At 43.8% G+C, this 16,976-nt stretch overlaps 1 protein-coding gene across 7 annotated transcripts in view; it reads right to left on the bottom strand.

The window, feature by feature from the left end:
- AGTPBP1 (ATP/GTP binding protein 1) overlaps positions 1-16,976 on the bottom strand; it is a 206,716-nt gene that overhangs the window by 45,242 nt on the left and 144,498 nt on the right. For all 7 annotated transcript variants that reach the window (XR_005456615.1, XM_038769831.1, XM_038769830.1 and 4 more), the window contains 6 exons: positions 14,089-14,176; positions 12,420-12,564; positions 8,161-8,314; positions 6,023-6,203; positions 2,703-2,832; positions 1,575-1,706 (listed from right to left, as the gene is read on the bottom strand). Coding sequence is in view for 6 of the 7 variants with exons in the window: in XM_038769831.1 (XP_038625759.1) it covers positions 1,575-1,706; positions 2,703-2,832; positions 6,023-6,203; positions 8,161-8,314; positions 12,420-12,564; positions 14,089-14,176 (830 nt within the window). In the remaining variant the exon portion in view is untranslated. The remainder of the gene's footprint in view (positions 1-1,574; positions 1,707-2,702; positions 2,833-6,022; positions 6,204-8,160; positions 8,315-12,419; positions 12,565-14,088; positions 14,177-16,976) is intronic.

The raw sequence follows: 16,976 nt of genomic DNA, 5'->3' as shown, positions 1-16,976 counted from the left end.
AGAGGAAGGTCAGTATACCTTCCAGCAAATGAATGGAAACTGAAAAGCGCCATAGGAACTTCGGTAATACGATTCACTTTGATAAAAGAAAATTACTCAAGAATTCCTTAAGAAATTTTAGGAAATCTGAGGGATCTGGATCAGGAAAAAGCTAAGCAGCATAATTCCCGAGAAAAGCACAGATAGCGGTAGAAAAGTGATCTCCACCATCAAAGGACCTGCCTCTCAAGCACCGTTTTAGGATAAACAAGGTTAAGTCAAGTAATAGTATCAATCAATCAATAGTACTTAGTAAGCACTTATGTGCAGAGCACTGTCTGAAGCACTTGGGAGAGTCCAATACAACAGAATTACCAAACACACTCCCTGCCTATAATGAGTTTACATCCTAGAGGGAGAGACAGATGCTAATATAAGTCATAATATATCATTTATATATAGTATTATTATTAATTGTATTTATTGAGCACTTACTGTGTGCAACACACTGTACTAGTATAAATATGGTATGTATATACACACGCATATATATATTGATTAGCAATAGGAGACAATCTGTCGCAAATGAAGTTAAATTCGGGCCCAGACCTTTTGAGAAAAGAATGATTGTCCGTTTAACAATTTCTTCCACCCATAGATCATGGATGGAGAGCTAATTAGACACATAATTTTCCCTAAAAGTTTCCTATTTCAAAGCAAATGGAGACAGTCGCTTAAGTGGCAATGAATTCTCCCAATAGATCTCTGATGTGTCCTTCAGATACTTCCAAGGTCAAAAGGGATCATCCAGCTAAGTCTGATGGTGTGAAACTTCCTTGTGGGAAAGAAGATGGGATGAATTGGGGACTCAAGACTAAAGGGACAAGGGAGGGCTCCTAGTGGAGAGAACATTGGGTTTGCGAGTCAGAGGTTCTAATTCCAGCTCTGCTGCTCGGCAAACTTGGGCAAGTCGCTGAACTTCTCTGTGCCTCAGTTTCCTTTCTTGCAAAATGGGGATTAAATACCAGTTCTTTCTCCTTGTGAGACAGGGACTGTTTCTGACCTGATTAACTTGTTTCTAACCCAGCACTCAGAACAGGACTCGGCAATCACAGAAAGCACTTAAATACCACAATTATTATTAACAACTTAGGTGTCCAGGTACTTCCATGTACTTTTCCATGTCAAACGATGGGGCCTCTAGACCTACCTTTGGTTTTTTTGTTGTTTGTCTCTTTTTTATGGTATTTGTTATGTCCTTACTCTGTGCCAGACACTGCACTAAGCGCTGGAGTAGATACAAGCTAATCAGGTTGGACACAGTCCATGTCCCACTTTGGGACTCACAGTCTTAATCCCCATTCTACAGATGAAGTACCTGAGGCCCAGAGAAGGGAAGTGACTTGCCCAAGGTCACGCAGCAGGCACATGGCAGAGCTGGGATCAGAACCCAGGTCCTTCCACCTCCCAGGTCTGTGCTCTTTCAACTAGGCCACGCCGCTTCCCTATCCACGGCTTTAGTTCCCTCCTGTCCTGCCCAAGGAATAAATAAATTATAGACTCTCCTTTGGGAGCCAAGCCACTATAATTCTCACCCTGTATCCAAGGTCTTCGATCATATCACGGGAGGAAGAACCACTGTTAGTATGCAACACTGTCTCCTTAATACTGCAGCCATACATAAATACGTTCTTCTTGCGAGAATGACCATGATAATCGCAGAAAACCTGCGGATGAGAAAATTGGATTCAATGACTAGAACCTCCAAGTTTGAAGAAGCGGACTTGGTCCTGAACAACTCTGGATTTTGCGCACCAGAGTATAACAATACAGTCGTCTCTCTGCAGCTCTCTAGTTCAGCTAAAATTCCAGGACATATGATGCAGCTCTCCTTAAAAGAGATGCTGGAAGTTTAATGAATATGCACGTAACATCCAAATGCTCAGAGTAACTCACTTTTGAACTGAAAACGGGTACCGAGATCACGAGCCATCTGTAGAGAGACTGTTCCAAAAGGTGGATTCAATCATTTATAGAATTATAAGAACCTGGTAATTTTTTTTTAAGAAGTCACTGAAAACCCAGGTATGCAAAAGAAATGGAAAGGACAATGCAAGCCAATATATTCACTCACTACATAAATGTCACTGCTTAGGGTGGGGGTGGGGGGCCTGGGTGTGTCAGAGGCTTTCTAATTTTGAGTGCTGACCAGAAATCCTTCACTTTTATACCCAAGAGAATTCTCAGCACAGATGGAATAATGACTCTATGGATCTGGGAATTGAAGAATTCAGACAATATAGAGGTTAGTCTAGAGATTCTCAGGCCCCAGGCCATGAGACCCGTGGCGTATTACAACCAATAAGCTGGTGTCATTAAAATGTACAGAACAAATTAAGAGGAAAATAGACAACCTAAAATTCTCTATCTTTTCAAGCAGAGAAAATCAGAAAATTCCATTGGCCTTAAAAGGGAAATTGAAAACCCTATCGTGTGAAGGTGGACGAGGGAAATGAGTGTGTTTCAAGCATCGGTTAAGGAGTAGCTGGATCCCAAAGACTGAAAACTCATGTGCTTCGGCTTAAAAATACCTGAAATGAAAGAATACCCGCATTGGTCATTTACAGTGGAGTCTGTCACTCTAGAAAACCAAGTGTTTGGCCGGTTGACTGAAAATTGCATTTCCTAGGCTAGGCAGATGAAAAGTAAGAGCTGACACTCACCAGAGGTAAATGCCTTATTGAAGCCAGGTACTGTAGCAGCCCCTTGGCATGATAAATGGTCGGATGCAAATCTGGATTGGGATATAACCACTGTCTATTCAGGTCCTCTCCACTCAAAGAACAGCGGTGACTGCAAATACAAATGATAAACCTTGTCACCCCACAAGCCCTCATTATGCATATACCTATATATATATATCTGTAATTTATTTATCTATTTCTATTAATGTCCATCTCCCCCTCTAGACTGTGAGCAGGAATGCGTCTGTTATACTGTACTCTACCAAGCGCTTAGTACAGTGGTTCACACACGGTAAGTGCTCAAGAGAAGCAGTGTGGCTCAGTGGAAAGAGCATGGGCTTGGGAGTCAGAAGTCATGGGTTCTAATCCCAGCTGCACGCTTGTCAGCTGTGTGAGTTTGGGCAAGTCAAAACTTCTCTGTGCCTCAGTTACCTCATCTGTAATATGGGGATTAAGACTGTGAGCCCCACGTGGGACAACCTGATCACCTTGTATCCACCCCAGGGCTCAGAACAGTGCTTTGCACATAGTAAGTGCTTAACAAATGCCATCATTGTTAATAAATATGACAATGAATTTATTCACTTTTTAAGGTATTGGTTAAGCATTTACTTTGTGCCAGGCACTGTACTAAGCGCTAGGGTAGATATAAGCTAATCAGTTTGGATACAGTCCCTGTCCCTCATGGGGCTCACAGTCTTCATTACCATTTTCCCGAAGAGGCCCTGAGAAGTGAAGTGAGTTGCCCAAGGTCACACAGTAGAGCCGAGATTAGATCCCAGGTCCTCTGACTTCCAGGCCCAGGCTCTAGCCACTAGGCCGCACTGCTTCTCTAAAATGCTCTCAAATGAAAGCTTTCACCAGTCTCTTCGTTGACTGCAACAAATGCAAATGGGTAGGAGGATTGGGTGAAGTAATACTGTCCCCGTATCAGACTTCAGAATGATTAAAATTTCCATTCTGCTATTCTGTAAAATTCCACTTAGCTAATTCCTTGATATTCTAAATATGGGAACATTGTTTAGGCAATTTCTACCTTAGCAAAGTGAAGGTTCCAACTAATGGTCTGATCAGGAAATGTAGAAAGTCTCAGGATAATAATAATAATAATAATAATAATAATAATAATAATAATAATACTTGGTAAGTGCTTACTACGTGCCAAGCACTTTTCTAAGCGCTGGAATAGATACAAGTTAATCAGTCAATCGAGTATGGAGCACTTACTATGTGCAGAAAACACTGTAACTAAATGCTTAGGAGAGCATGATACAACAGAGTTAGCAGACACGTGCCCTGCCCACAATAAGCTTAAAGTCTAGCGGGGAGACAGACAATAATAATGATAATTTATTATAATTTAAAGATATATACGATGTGGGCAGGTGACATATGTATGATACTACTAACAATAATTGTGGCATTTGTTAACTGCCTTCTATGTGTCAGGCACTGTACTAAGCGCTGGAGTGGATGAAAGCAAATCGGGTTGGACACAGTCCCTGTCCCACATGGGGCTCACAGTCTCAATCCCCATTTTTACAGATGAGGGAACTGAGGCCCAGAGAAGTGAGGTGACTTGCCCAAAGTCACACAGCAGGCAAGTGGTGGAGCCAGGATTACAGTCCAGGTCCTTCTGATTCCCAGGCCCGTGCTCTATCCACTAGACCACAGGAGAGAAAACTCGAAGGATGGGCCATCAACTCTGTTGTATTAACTCTCCCAAGTGCCTAAGGCAGTGCTCTGCACATAATACTTATTATTACCATAAATAATAAGATTGAATGATCTGGTCATCCAACTTTGCACCACTCTGCAGCTCCTTCTGCTCACTTTAAATGTCTGGCCTCCTACATCCAAGCAAGAACACGCTCAGTATATGCTCAATTTAGGTCCCAGAGTTCTAGGCGATTCACCCCATGCTACTCTCCCTTACCAACTCTCACTATCTCCCCACCATCAAGGCCTTCTTGAAGGCACCTCCTCCAAGAGGCCTTCCCCTTCTAGGCTCTTATTTCTTCTACTCTCTCTTCCTACTGTGTCTACTACTCCTTGGATATGCACCCTTTATTCACCTCTCCCTCAACGCCACAGCACTTACATCCACATCCCTTATGTCCACACCCATCATTTATTTCTTTACAGTGTTGTCTGTCCCCCCCTTTAGAATGCAAGCTCGCTCTGGGCAGGGAACACATCTACCAACTCTGTTAAACTGTACTCTCCCAAGCTCCTAGAACACCTCTCTGCATGCGGCAAGTGCTCGATAAATACCCCGAATTGAGTGATCTGTAATTTCCTTTAACATCTATCTGCCCCTCTAGACTGTTAAACTCGTTGTGGGTAGTGAACACGTCTACCAACTCTGTTGCATTGTCCTTTCCCAAGTGCTTAGTACAGTGCTCTGCCCACCCTGTAAGCGCTCAATAAGTATCGCTGAGGCATGGGTAATTACTTTAGAGTCCCGGGTATCAACAGCAATAAAACAGTCAGCCTGAGAGTAACAGAGGAATGAGAAGCAGCATGGCCTAGTAGATAGAGCCCGGCCCTGGAAGTCAGAAGGTAATGGGTTCTAATCCTGGCTCCGCCACTTGACTGCTGTGTGACCTTGGGCAAGTCACTTCACTTCTCAGGGCCTGAGTTACCTCTTCAGTAAAATGGGGATTGAAACTGTGAGCCCCTTGTGGGACAGGGATTGTGTCCAACCTGATTTGCTTGTAACCACCCCAGCACTTAATACAGTGCTTGGCACATAGTAAGCACATAACAAATACCATAATAATAATCATTAGTAGTAGTAGTAGTAGTAGTAGTAGTAGTAGTATTAATGAGCCCCATGTGGGATAGAGACTGTGTCCATCCTCATGAACTAGTACCTCCCCCAGTGCTTAGAACAGTGCTTGGCACAGAGTAAGCTCCTACTTCCCAACCTCTTAGTACAAAGCTCTGCACACAGTAAGCACTCAATAAATACGAATGAATGAATGAAGTAGCATAATTATTATCAATGTAAATGGGGAACATTTCCACATGAAAAGTAGGTATTCTGCTTTGAAAAATTCCTGGATTCCCAACTGACCCAGACACTCTTAGAACACTTCTGCCCCGAATCGTCTCACAACAATTCGTTCCACTCTCATAAATCTGGTTTGGCAGTCTTTGTGCGGGCAAAATCTGGCTGGCTGGAACCGTGGCTCCTGCCTTGCCCCTGATACCCACATAGGCGCTCCCAAGTGAAGCCCATCAGGCATGCCTACTTCGCTCCCAAAGGACAGCTCCATATATGCACTTGAACTTACTTGCCGTTGACGACACCATCTGGATTTAGCATAGGGATAATTTTAAAGATATAAGATTCTCTCAAAGTCTGAGCCGTTGGGTTATTGCTCATCAGATATTCCAGAGTTCCCTTCATGACCCAACTGGCATTTGTCTCTCCGGGATGGACGCGAGCAGATAAGAAAATGTAAGGACGATTTCCTAGAGCACACGCAGAAAGCACAAGTTAAAATTAATGACGACCGACTGTGGACTGAAAAATGGGACTCGAAAATAGTCATTAGGTTCTAAACCTGTACGGGATTTTATAAAATCTGGGTTGAGAAGCAGCGTGGCCTAACGGATGGAGCCCGGACATGGGAGATGGAGCACCTGGGTTCTCATCCTGGCTCCGCTGCTTGTCTGCTGAGTGACCTTGGGAAAGTCGCTTCGCTTCTCTGGGCCCCAGTTACTTCATCTGGAAAATGGGGATTGAGGACTGTCAACCTGGGACAGGGACTGCGTCCAACCTGATTAGCTTGTAATAATAATAATAATAATAATTTTGGTATTTGTTAAGTGCTTACTATGTGCAAAGCACTATTCTAAGCACTGGGGAGGATACAAGGTGATCAGGTTGTCCCATGTGGGGCTCACAATCTTAATCCCCATTTTACAGATGAGGTAACTGAGGCACAGAGAAGTTAAGTGACTTGCCCAAAGTCACACAGCTGACAATTGGCGGAGCCAGGATTTGAATCCACGACCTCTGACCCCCAAGCCTGAGCTCTTTCCACTGAGCCACAAACATGCCTGGCACACAGTAAGTACTTAAAGACAACTAAATAAGAAAAAAACTCACATTGTTAGAGCACTTAGAACAGTGCTTGGCACAAAGTAAGTGCTTAAATTCCATCATCATCATTGTAAGCTCCTTGAGAACAGAACTTTGCCTTTTCCTTCCATTGTACTCTTCCCAACCACCTAGCATGATGATCAATAAATCCTAGTTGTTCAGGGGGGAAAGGAGATTTACATTACTTAGCTCCCAGCTTGAAGGCTATTTTAGTCTACCGTTACTTCAGAGGAGCACATTAGAATGCCACTTACATTTATCAGAACCTATGACTGGAGACCTCAAAAGTACATTACACATTTTTTTTAAATCTCATTCATTCTCCTAGAAAAAGCCATGGGGAGAAGGAAAGAGAACGGCACATTGATTTCTGGCTTACCAATGGTGAAACCATGAGAGTGAATAGAGACATATCTAGACTTGCCCTCTAACTTCCAAAGTGCAGAATTTTCACCACACAGTCCAACACCCTCCCACCTTTTCAAACCTTTTGTTCTACCCTCTCCCTCTTCCCAGACCTCCCTCTATTTCTTTTCACTCTCTCCTTTCACCACCCTCACCTGGATCCCAGTCTAAGCTCCTCCGTTAGAACAGCTGGTTCATTTTCTACTTCCTAAGAGCTCGACCCGCTTCCCCTGGGGTTGTTTATGGTATCTGTTAGGCGCTTACTATGTGCCAGGCACTGTACTAAGCACTGGGGCAGAAACAAGCTCATCCCGTTGAACATGGTCCCCCGCCCCATGTGGGGCTCATGCTCTTGATCCTCATTTTCCAGATGAGGGAACTGAGGCCCAGAGAAGTCAAGTGACTGGTCCAGGGCCACACAGCTGACAAGCAGCGGGGCCGGGATTAGGACCCAGATCCTTTTGACACCTAGGCCCGGGTTCTGTCTGCTTGGCCTCGCTGCTTCTCGAGCATCCGGTAGACAATAAATGCTATGACCACCACTACTCTTCTCCCCTCTGTTCAAACATAATGACTCACAAAGGAGGGTCACAAGGGAAATGTGTTCAAATTGTGTGGTGAATAACCTTTAAAACTGTAATTTCTTCCATTACACCTCCTGTCTTCCAAATACGTCTTGCTCTCAACGCAACACTTGGATGGCTTTTTGCTTCCTTAGCAATGTGCAAAATCACTTTAACAATCCCAAGGCAATGCTTTTGCACTCTTAAAAACAATGCACACTCAAAGCACGAATTAACACAATTTAACCTTGCCATTACTAAAGACTATAATATGGCCAATGCAGATAGGGAGTGGACATTTTTATGGGTTGAGCAAACTTTTATAAAAATTGTGCGTTGAAGAAGTCATACTTACTGAATTGACAAATATGTTCATAATAATTTGACTCCGGCATGGCTGTTATAGTCACTAACGGACAGATGTTTCCGGATAGAGTTTCACACAATGCATCTTGGCGAAAATAGATTTGCTGAGGGTTATGAGCTGATTCCAATTTTTGAAGATGCATCTTGAAATGAAGAATAAAAAGAGGAGAGTAACCGATAAGGGACAGTTTTTGAGTACCACAAAAAGCTAAGTATCAAGGCCTCGAAATGGTGGATGGACGCATCATCAGATGCAATTGGGTTCCAATAATAATAATAATAATAATGTTGGTATTTGTTAAGCGCTTACTATGTGCAAAGCACTGTTCCAACAGCTCGTGGTTCACAAAGCGCGTACTACAGTGCTTTGCACACAGTAAGTGCTCAATAAATACAACTGAATGAATGAATGGTGAGGATGCTCCTTCACGATTTTCCCACACATCATTTCGAGGCATGAATAAGACCTTTCCCCCTGGAGGACCAGTAGGGGAGGTGATTAATTCAAGTTGGTGTTCACCATTGTACTCCACTTCAACCTGCAGCCTGGTTTAAACATCACATTTCTTTAAAGCAAGATTTTTGCTCACCTCCTCTGCAATCTCTTTTTACCTCTAATCTTCAGGACCACTCCCCGTGAATGTCCTAATGGCACCTTAAGCGAACAAAATCTAAAACTGAACTTCTCCCCCTCCCTCCCAAATCCTCACCTCCACCTAAATTACTCAACACAGTTAATAATAATTATTATTATTATGGTATTTGTTAAATGCTTACTCCGTGCCAAGCATTGCTCTAAGCGCTGGGGTAGACACAAGCTAATCGGGTTGTCCCACGTGGGACTCACAGGCTTAATCCCCATTATCCAGATGAGGTAACTGAGGTCCAGAGAAGCAAAGTGACTTGCCCAAGGTCAAACAGCAGACAGGTGGCGGAGCCGGAAACAGAACCCACCTCCTCTGACTCCCAAACCCAGGCTCTTGCCACTAGTCCATGATGTTTTCAGTTGACCACATCATCATCCTCCCTATCTCCCAAGCTCACTAATAATAATAATAATAATAATAATAATGGCACTTGTTTATCAATCAATCAATCGTATTTATTGAGCTCTTAGTGTGTGCAGAGCACTGTACTAAGCACTTGGGAAGTACAAGTTGGCAACATATAGAGACAGTCCCTACCCAACAGTGGGCTCACAGTCTAAAAGGGGGAGACAGAGAACAAAACCAAACATATTAACAAAATAAAATAAATAGAATAGATATGTACAAGCAAAATAGAGTAATAAATATGGACAAACATATATACAGGTGCTGTGGGGAAGGGAAGGAGGTAAGATGGGGGGGATGGAGAAGGGGGCGAGGGGGAGAGGAAGGAGGGGGCTCAGTCCGGGAAGGCCTCCTGGAGGAGGTGTGCTCTCAGTAGGGACTTGAAGGGAGGAAGAGGGCTAGCTTGGCGGATGTGGGGAGGGAGGGCATCCCAGGCCAGGGGGATGACGTGGGCTGGGGGTCGATGGCGGGACAGGCGAGAACGAGGCACGGTGAGGAGATTAGCGGCCGAGGAGTGGAGGGTGCGGGCTGGGCTGGAGAAGGAGAGAAGGGAGGTGAGGTAGGAGGGGGCGAGGTGATGGACAGCCTTGAAGCCCAGGGTGAGGAGTTTCTGCCTGATGCGCAGATTGATTGGTAGCCACTGGAGATTTTTGAGGAGGGGAGTAACATGCCCAGAGCGTTTCTGGACAAAGACAATCCGGGCAGTGGCATGAAGTATGGATTGAAGTGGGGAGAGACACGAGGATAGGAGATCAGAGAGGAGGCTGATGCAGTAGTCCAGATGGGATAGGATGAGAGCTTGAACGAGCAGGGTAGCCGTTTGGATGGAGAGGAAAGGGCGGATCTTGGCAATGTTGCGGAGCTGAGACCGGCAGGTTTTGGTGATGGCATGGATGTGAGGGGTGAATGAGAGAGCGGAGTCGAGGATGACACCAAGGTTGCGGGCTTGTGAGTAAGCACTTGTTAAGTGCTTACTATGTGCCAAGAACCATTCTAAGCGCTGGGGTAGACACAAGGTAATGAGGTTGTCCCACGTGGGGCTCACAGTCTTAATCCCCATTCTATAGATGAGGTAACTGAAGCCCAGAGAAGTGAAGTGACTTGCCCAAGGTCACTCAGCAGACAGGTGGCGGAGCCGGAAACAGAACCCACATCCTTTGACTCCCAAGCCTGGGCTCTTACTGCTAGTCCATGCTGCTTTTCAGTTGATCACGTCGTCATCCTCCCTATCTTCCATGCTCACTAACCTGCCATTATCCTCCACTCCCCGCTCTCTCTCAACTCTTACATTTGGTCTGTCGCAAAATCCTTTCGGTTTTGCATTTCCCAAATCCGCTCCTTCCATTCCATTCAAATGGCCACCACTCTGATCCAGGCTCTTGGAAGTGTGCAATACAACAGAGGATTCTGCGACTAATCCTGGCTCCACCATTTGCCTGCTGTGTGAACTCGGACAAGTCACCTAACTTCTCGGTGCCTCAGTTTCCTCACCTGCAAAATGGGAATTCAATTCCTGTTCTCCATCCTACATGCCTGGGAGCCCCATGTGGGACAGGGACTGTATCTGGCCTGATTAACCTGTACCTACCCCAGTGTTTAGAACAGTGTTTGACACATAGTAAGCGCTAAACAAGTACCATACAAAACCTTCTCCCTTCTTCATTCTAGATTTCAAACTGCTGCTTGGGTCATCTTCCAAGACTGCCATTCTACACTCATCTTCCAGTCCTCAAACGCATTTAATGACTTTTGTTAGGGTATTTGTTCAGCACTATGTGCCAGCCACTGTACTAAGCGCTAGGGTAAATACAAACTAAGCAGGGTAGGCACAGTCCCTGTCCTACATGGGGCTCCCAATCTTCATCCCCATTTTCCAGCTGAGGGAACTGAGGCCCAGAGAAGTGAAGTGACTTGCCCAAGGTTACCCAGCAGACCAGTGGTGGATCTGGGATTAGAAGCCAGGCCCTAGAGTAGACATTCCTCTCCGCATCAAGCAGAAACTTTCAAGTTTCAACTTTCTCCCTTTAACCTATCCACCCTCCTCTCTCCTTCCCCAGCTGGTACGCACCATTTCTCCCTTCCCATTGTGAACTCGTTCTCAACCGTCCCACCTGACCTCAACCTCTCCCCTCCCCTCAGCCAGACCTGGAGCCCTCTCCAGCTCCAGAGCCTTTCTGAAACCCTGCCTCCTTCGGGAAGCTTTCCCACTTCCTCCACGCTCTGGAGCTCACAATTTCATCTGACAATTTTGAAGAAGCGTGGCTTAGTGGAAAGAGTACAGGGCTGAGTGTTGGGGCACCTGGGTTCTATTCTGGCTCTCCCACTTGTCTGCTGTATGACCTTGGGCAAGTCACTTCATTTCTCTAAGCCTCAGTTTCCTCATCAGTCAAATGGGAATCCAATCCCTGTTCTCCCTCCAATTTAGACTGTGAGCCCCAAGTGGGACAGGGACTGTGTCCAACCTGATTACCTTGTATCCACCCCTAAAAGAGTGATTGGCATGTACTTTAAGTCCTTAACAAATCTGATAATTATGAATAATTATACACACACACACATATTCACACATTCTCTCTGTATATGGAGAGAAAGTCTGTGTGTATTCATATATTTAACTAATGCATGCTTTCTTCACAGAAATTACTCTTAGACACTTTCAGAACTATCAAAAAGGCCCAGAACACCCTATATTCTACGTAGTATAAGGTATTACTGAATACAGTGACATATCATAACTAACGAGAGGAAAGTTCTCTCCTGCACCCTTGGCTTTCTATCCAACCCCATACCCAACCTCAAAGCCAAGCAATACATTATACCAAATATGGGGAAATCAAATAAATTATAGGTGGGACTCCTATTGGGTGCTGATGAAAAAAATAGTAGGAAACGGAGAACACTGTATCAAGTTCTTTAAAGAATTTTCTATGAGAAAAATGAAAACAGCTGCATTGAATTTTCAATCACCCGTATTTCCTTCCTTAATTTTTTTTCACTGAATGTTTTTACTAGTTTCCAATATTATCTAGTTGATTTTTTACACGAGTGGTTTTTTTTTCATGATTCTTTTAGGTGATTATTTGGGAACAAATGTTACCTTACAAGGAAAAATGATGCTTAAATTATGGGATGCTCATGTATATAATATATTGCTATATATGCAAATTAAAGTAACCCAGATCAATGATTATCTCACCCTCAAAGTTGAGTATGTATATGGATAGTGGTAAGCAAAGTAGCAAACATCATCTTTGTGAGGGAAATTGACTGTGAATGTAATTGTATAGTAAGATTTTCCTTTCTGCCCGCCAGCCGCAATGGAACTTCTTGAGAAATGATTCCTGCAAGGAGAGAGAACAAGAAATTTGATTTCCAACATTTTTCATCTTCTGTGCTCTTTTTACTACGGCCAAAACGCTGAAAAGCCCAAAAGAGAAAAGTCAAGACTCCTTAACCAATTTTAACAGACCAAAATGCACTTCTAACAGAGAATCCACCAGGTACACCCAAAGACCAAAGTAACAGGGATCAACATTTTCACATTTCTATGGCATACGTCGATGCCGCAAGACTGTAAGCCCGTTGTTGGGTAGGGACCGTCTCTATATGTTGCCGACTTGTACTTCCCAAGCGCTTAGTACAGTGCTCTGCACACAGTAAGCACTCAGTAAATACAATTGAATGAATGAATGAGTGAATAACGAGCTCCCTTAATAAGCTCGTCATGCTTCTGACTTACATTGAAGAAGCAATCTCTTTTCAAACTTCGCCCATCTACACAAGCCTCACAATGGAAATGTGTCCATTTCTTCAACAGATTTTAGGGTCTTCCTTTTGTTATAAGTGGCTTCCGTATCACACGGTCAGAGAAAAATAGCCCCGGAGGGAACCCAGCATGAGAAGCAGCCTGGCCTAGTGGATACATCACGGGTCTGGGAGTCGGAAGGACCTGGGTTCTAATCCCGGTTCCACCACTTGTCTGCTGTGTGACCTTGGACAAGTCACTTCACTTCTCTGGGCCTCAGTTCCCTCATCCATAAAATGGGGATTAAGACTGTGAGCCCTGTGTGAGACAAGGACAGTGTCCAACTCAATTACCTTGTACCCACCCCAGAGCTTAGTACAGTGCCTGGAGCATCGTAAGTGCTTCAATACCACAATTATTATTATTATTATTATTATCCCAGAGAGACCCTCTTTGCCTAAACCCCTCCAATCAATCAATCGTATTTATTGAGCGCTTACTGTGTGCAGAGCACTGTACTAAGCGCTTGGGAAGTACAAGTTGGCAACATATAGAGACGGTCCCTACCCAACAGTGGGCTCACAGTCTAGAAGGGGGAGACAGAGAACGAAATAAAACATATTAACAAAGTAAAATAAATAGAATAGATATGTACAAGTAAAATAAATAGAGTAATAAATACGTACAAACATATATACATATATACAGGTGCTGTGGGGAAGGGAAGGAGGTAAGGCGGGGGGGGATGGAGAGGGGGAGCCCCTCCAGGGCTGGCCACTCCACTACCATCTCTGCTATCCTATTCCAGGGTTTTAGCCCCTTCACAGTCAGAAATTCTTTCGAATATCCAACCAAAATTGCTATGGCTTTAAGATCCTCAGGCTCGATCCATGGTGGACGTGAAAAATGGTCAGTCAGCAGCCTTCCCCTAAAAACCCTGATAGATAATAATGAAGAGTTTGAAGACAGTCATTGATTTTCAAACATACTATAGTAACCCTTCAAATGTGTGTGCATAATCCTTTAATGATGAGTGAAAAGTATGAGCACAGTGTTCCTTTCATCTCTTCCGATAGCAACTACAAACATTAGCGCACCTACATATTCTTAAATGACTTACTTGTAATAACAGATATCGACACCCACACGACTCCACCATGGTCTGGACTTTAATGCCTCCTGGACTGAATACATCAGGGGCTGCATACCTTTAAGAGAAAAATATGCCATTATTAGAAATAAAATTCCCAATACCAAAATCAGGAAATGATTATGCCTCCATTTAACCATAAAAATGGTAGTACTAAGAGGAGTGGTAATTCCGGCTCTGCCATTTGTCTGCTGGGTGGCCTTGGGAGAGTCACTTCACTTCTTTGGCCCTCAGTTACCTCATCTGCAAAATGGGGATTGAGATTGTGAGCCCCACGTGGGACGGTCTGTGCCCGACCTGATTCACTTGGATCCAAGCCAGTGCCTGGCACAGGGTTAAGCGCTTAACAAATGCCATGACTATTATTACTAATCATTAGTAACAGTAGTATGATTGATTGGGAGCGGTAGTAGCAGGAGGAGGAGAAGGAAGAAGAGGAGGAGGAAGAGGAGCAGAACTGACTGAGCGCCCATTTGGTGCAGTGAACTACACTAGGGCAGTACCGAATAATGAGTTGACACATTTCCTGACCACAAGGAGCTTCATTTATTATTCATAACGGTATTTGTTAAGCTTACTATGTGTCAAGCACTGGGGTAGATACAAGGAAGTTTCTCTCCGTCGGACTCAGCTGGGGGATCCCTTTTGACCGCAGAAGTATCTGAAGGATACAGCAGCGATTCATTCATTCAATTCATTCATTAGATCATATTTATTGAGCGCTTACTGTGTGCTGAGCACTGTACTAAGTGATTGGAAAGTACAATTCAGCAACAGAGACAATCCCTGCCCATACCGGGCTTAGTCTAGAAGGGGGAAGACAGACATCAAAACAAGTACAACAGGCATCAATATAACTGGCAGAATTCATTGCCAATAAAGCGACCATCTCCATTTGCTTTGAAATAGGAAATTTTTAGGGAAAATTATGTGACTGATGAACAGGAGCAAAGGTGAGATCCAGGCAAACTGGGTAAAGAAGCCCAGTTTGAGGAGTAAGGGTTAAGGTCTCAGTGACATCTTCTCCATTATATTGAACTGAATAATAATAATAATAATAATAATGGTATTTGTTAAGCATTTGCTAGGCACTGTACTAAGCGCCAGGATGGATACAAGCAAATTGGGTTGGACACAGTCCCTGTCCCACGTGGGGCTCACAGTCTTAATCCTCATTTTACAGATGAGAGAACTGAGGCACAGCGAAGTGAAGTGACTTGCCCAGGGTCACACAGCTGACAAGTGGCAGAGCCGGAATTAGAACCCATAACCTTGACTCCCAAGCCTGTGCTCTATTCACTAAGCCATGCAGAATACTGAGTCCCCATTGTACAGATGAGGAAACTGAGGTCCAGAGAGGTCACACACAATCATTAATTCATTATCATTATTACTAGTGGATCTAAATTACAATGTCAGGTCCCAAAATCCAAGTCTCAGGCCTTCAAATGCCTCTGGCTCTTGAGTATCTGCAAAGCACTCCACGGCTCATGAATACAGAGGTACTTTGCAATCAGTCAGTCGTACTTACTACGCGCTTACCTGCTGCAGAGAGCTACACTAAGCGCTTGGGAGAAGACAAAACAACAAGCTTACAGTCTAATAATAATAATAGTAACTGTGGCATTTGCTACATGTCTACCTGTCTACATGTTTTGTCACCTGTCTACATGTTTTGTCATATGACATTATTCTGTAAGTTTGTTCTCAGTATCTAAAGATTAGGTTATGCATCCGGATTCACCACAAATATTTATGCTTCTCCAGGAAGTTATTCAGGTACCTAAATAGACTTGGCTTTGTCCTGATAGAGCTATCTTCTCGTGAGTCCAGACCAACTAAATCACTTATTCTATAAACCTCAGTGCTTAGTGCTTAGGATTAGTGCAGCTATCTGTTAAAATGAGTTAGCATTAAGAAGATTTGATAATAGCATTTATTTTCTGACAAAACAGTAGTTTTGTCACAAATCAGATGAGGCATACTAGATTAAGGTTCTGTAGATGGAAGGTATATTTTCTGTGAGATTACATCGTGTGTACCAAGGATTACTACAGCTCTTAGACCTGTTACCAGTCTACTAGCCTGGACTTTATCAATTTCCCCGAGGTTGTCCAGTGCAGTAGCAGGAGGAACATGGGATTTGGTTCTGGGGATTGTGGCAGGAGGGGAGCTGTTTTTGTCAGTAAGGACTTAAGCAGAGCTACATTTTGTCTTATCATAGAGGAAGTTGATAAGCAGCATGTCAAGGCTGGAAAAGAACGCATATTTGCACTAATCTTAAAATTGTAGTTTGAACGTGCTGTACTTTAGAGATAAAGTGGGTCCGTATAAGAAAGTTGTCTAAATGCATGACACTCCCTAGGGACTGGTTTATAGAAAAATTACCAGAATTTTCTGGCAGAGGCATGGCAAGAAAGACCTGGGCAGCATGGCTTAGTGGAAACCTGCTGTTGCATAGAGACCGTCTCTATATGTTGCCAACTTGTACTTCCCAAGCGTTTAGTACAGTGCTCTGCACACAGTAAGTGCTCAGTAAATACGACTGACTGAATGAATGAAAAAGCATGGTCTTGGGAGTCAGAGGTCGTGGTTTCTAATCCCAGCTCTGCCACTTGTCAGCTGTGTGACTTTGGGCAAGTCACTTAACTTCTCTGTGCCCCAGTCACTGCATCTATAAAATGGGGATTAAGACTGTGAGCCCTGGAACAACCTGATAAACTTGTATCTCCCCCAGCGCTTAGAACAGTGCTTGGCACATAGTAAACGCTTAACAAATTCCATTATTATTATTATTGTTTTTATTACTTAAAACCCACACAGTTGTAAACAGATCAGTCAGCCACAAAGCCTCACAC

This window comes from Tachyglossus aculeatus, chromosome X4, assembly GCF_015852505.1.
Source record: "Tachyglossus aculeatus isolate mTacAcu1 chromosome X4, mTacAcu1.pri, whole genome shotgun sequence".
In the NCBI taxonomy this organism is placed as follows: Eukaryota; Metazoa; Chordata; class Mammalia; order Monotremata; family Tachyglossidae; genus Tachyglossus; species Tachyglossus aculeatus.
This window is presented reverse-complemented; position numbering and strand designations above follow the sequence as displayed.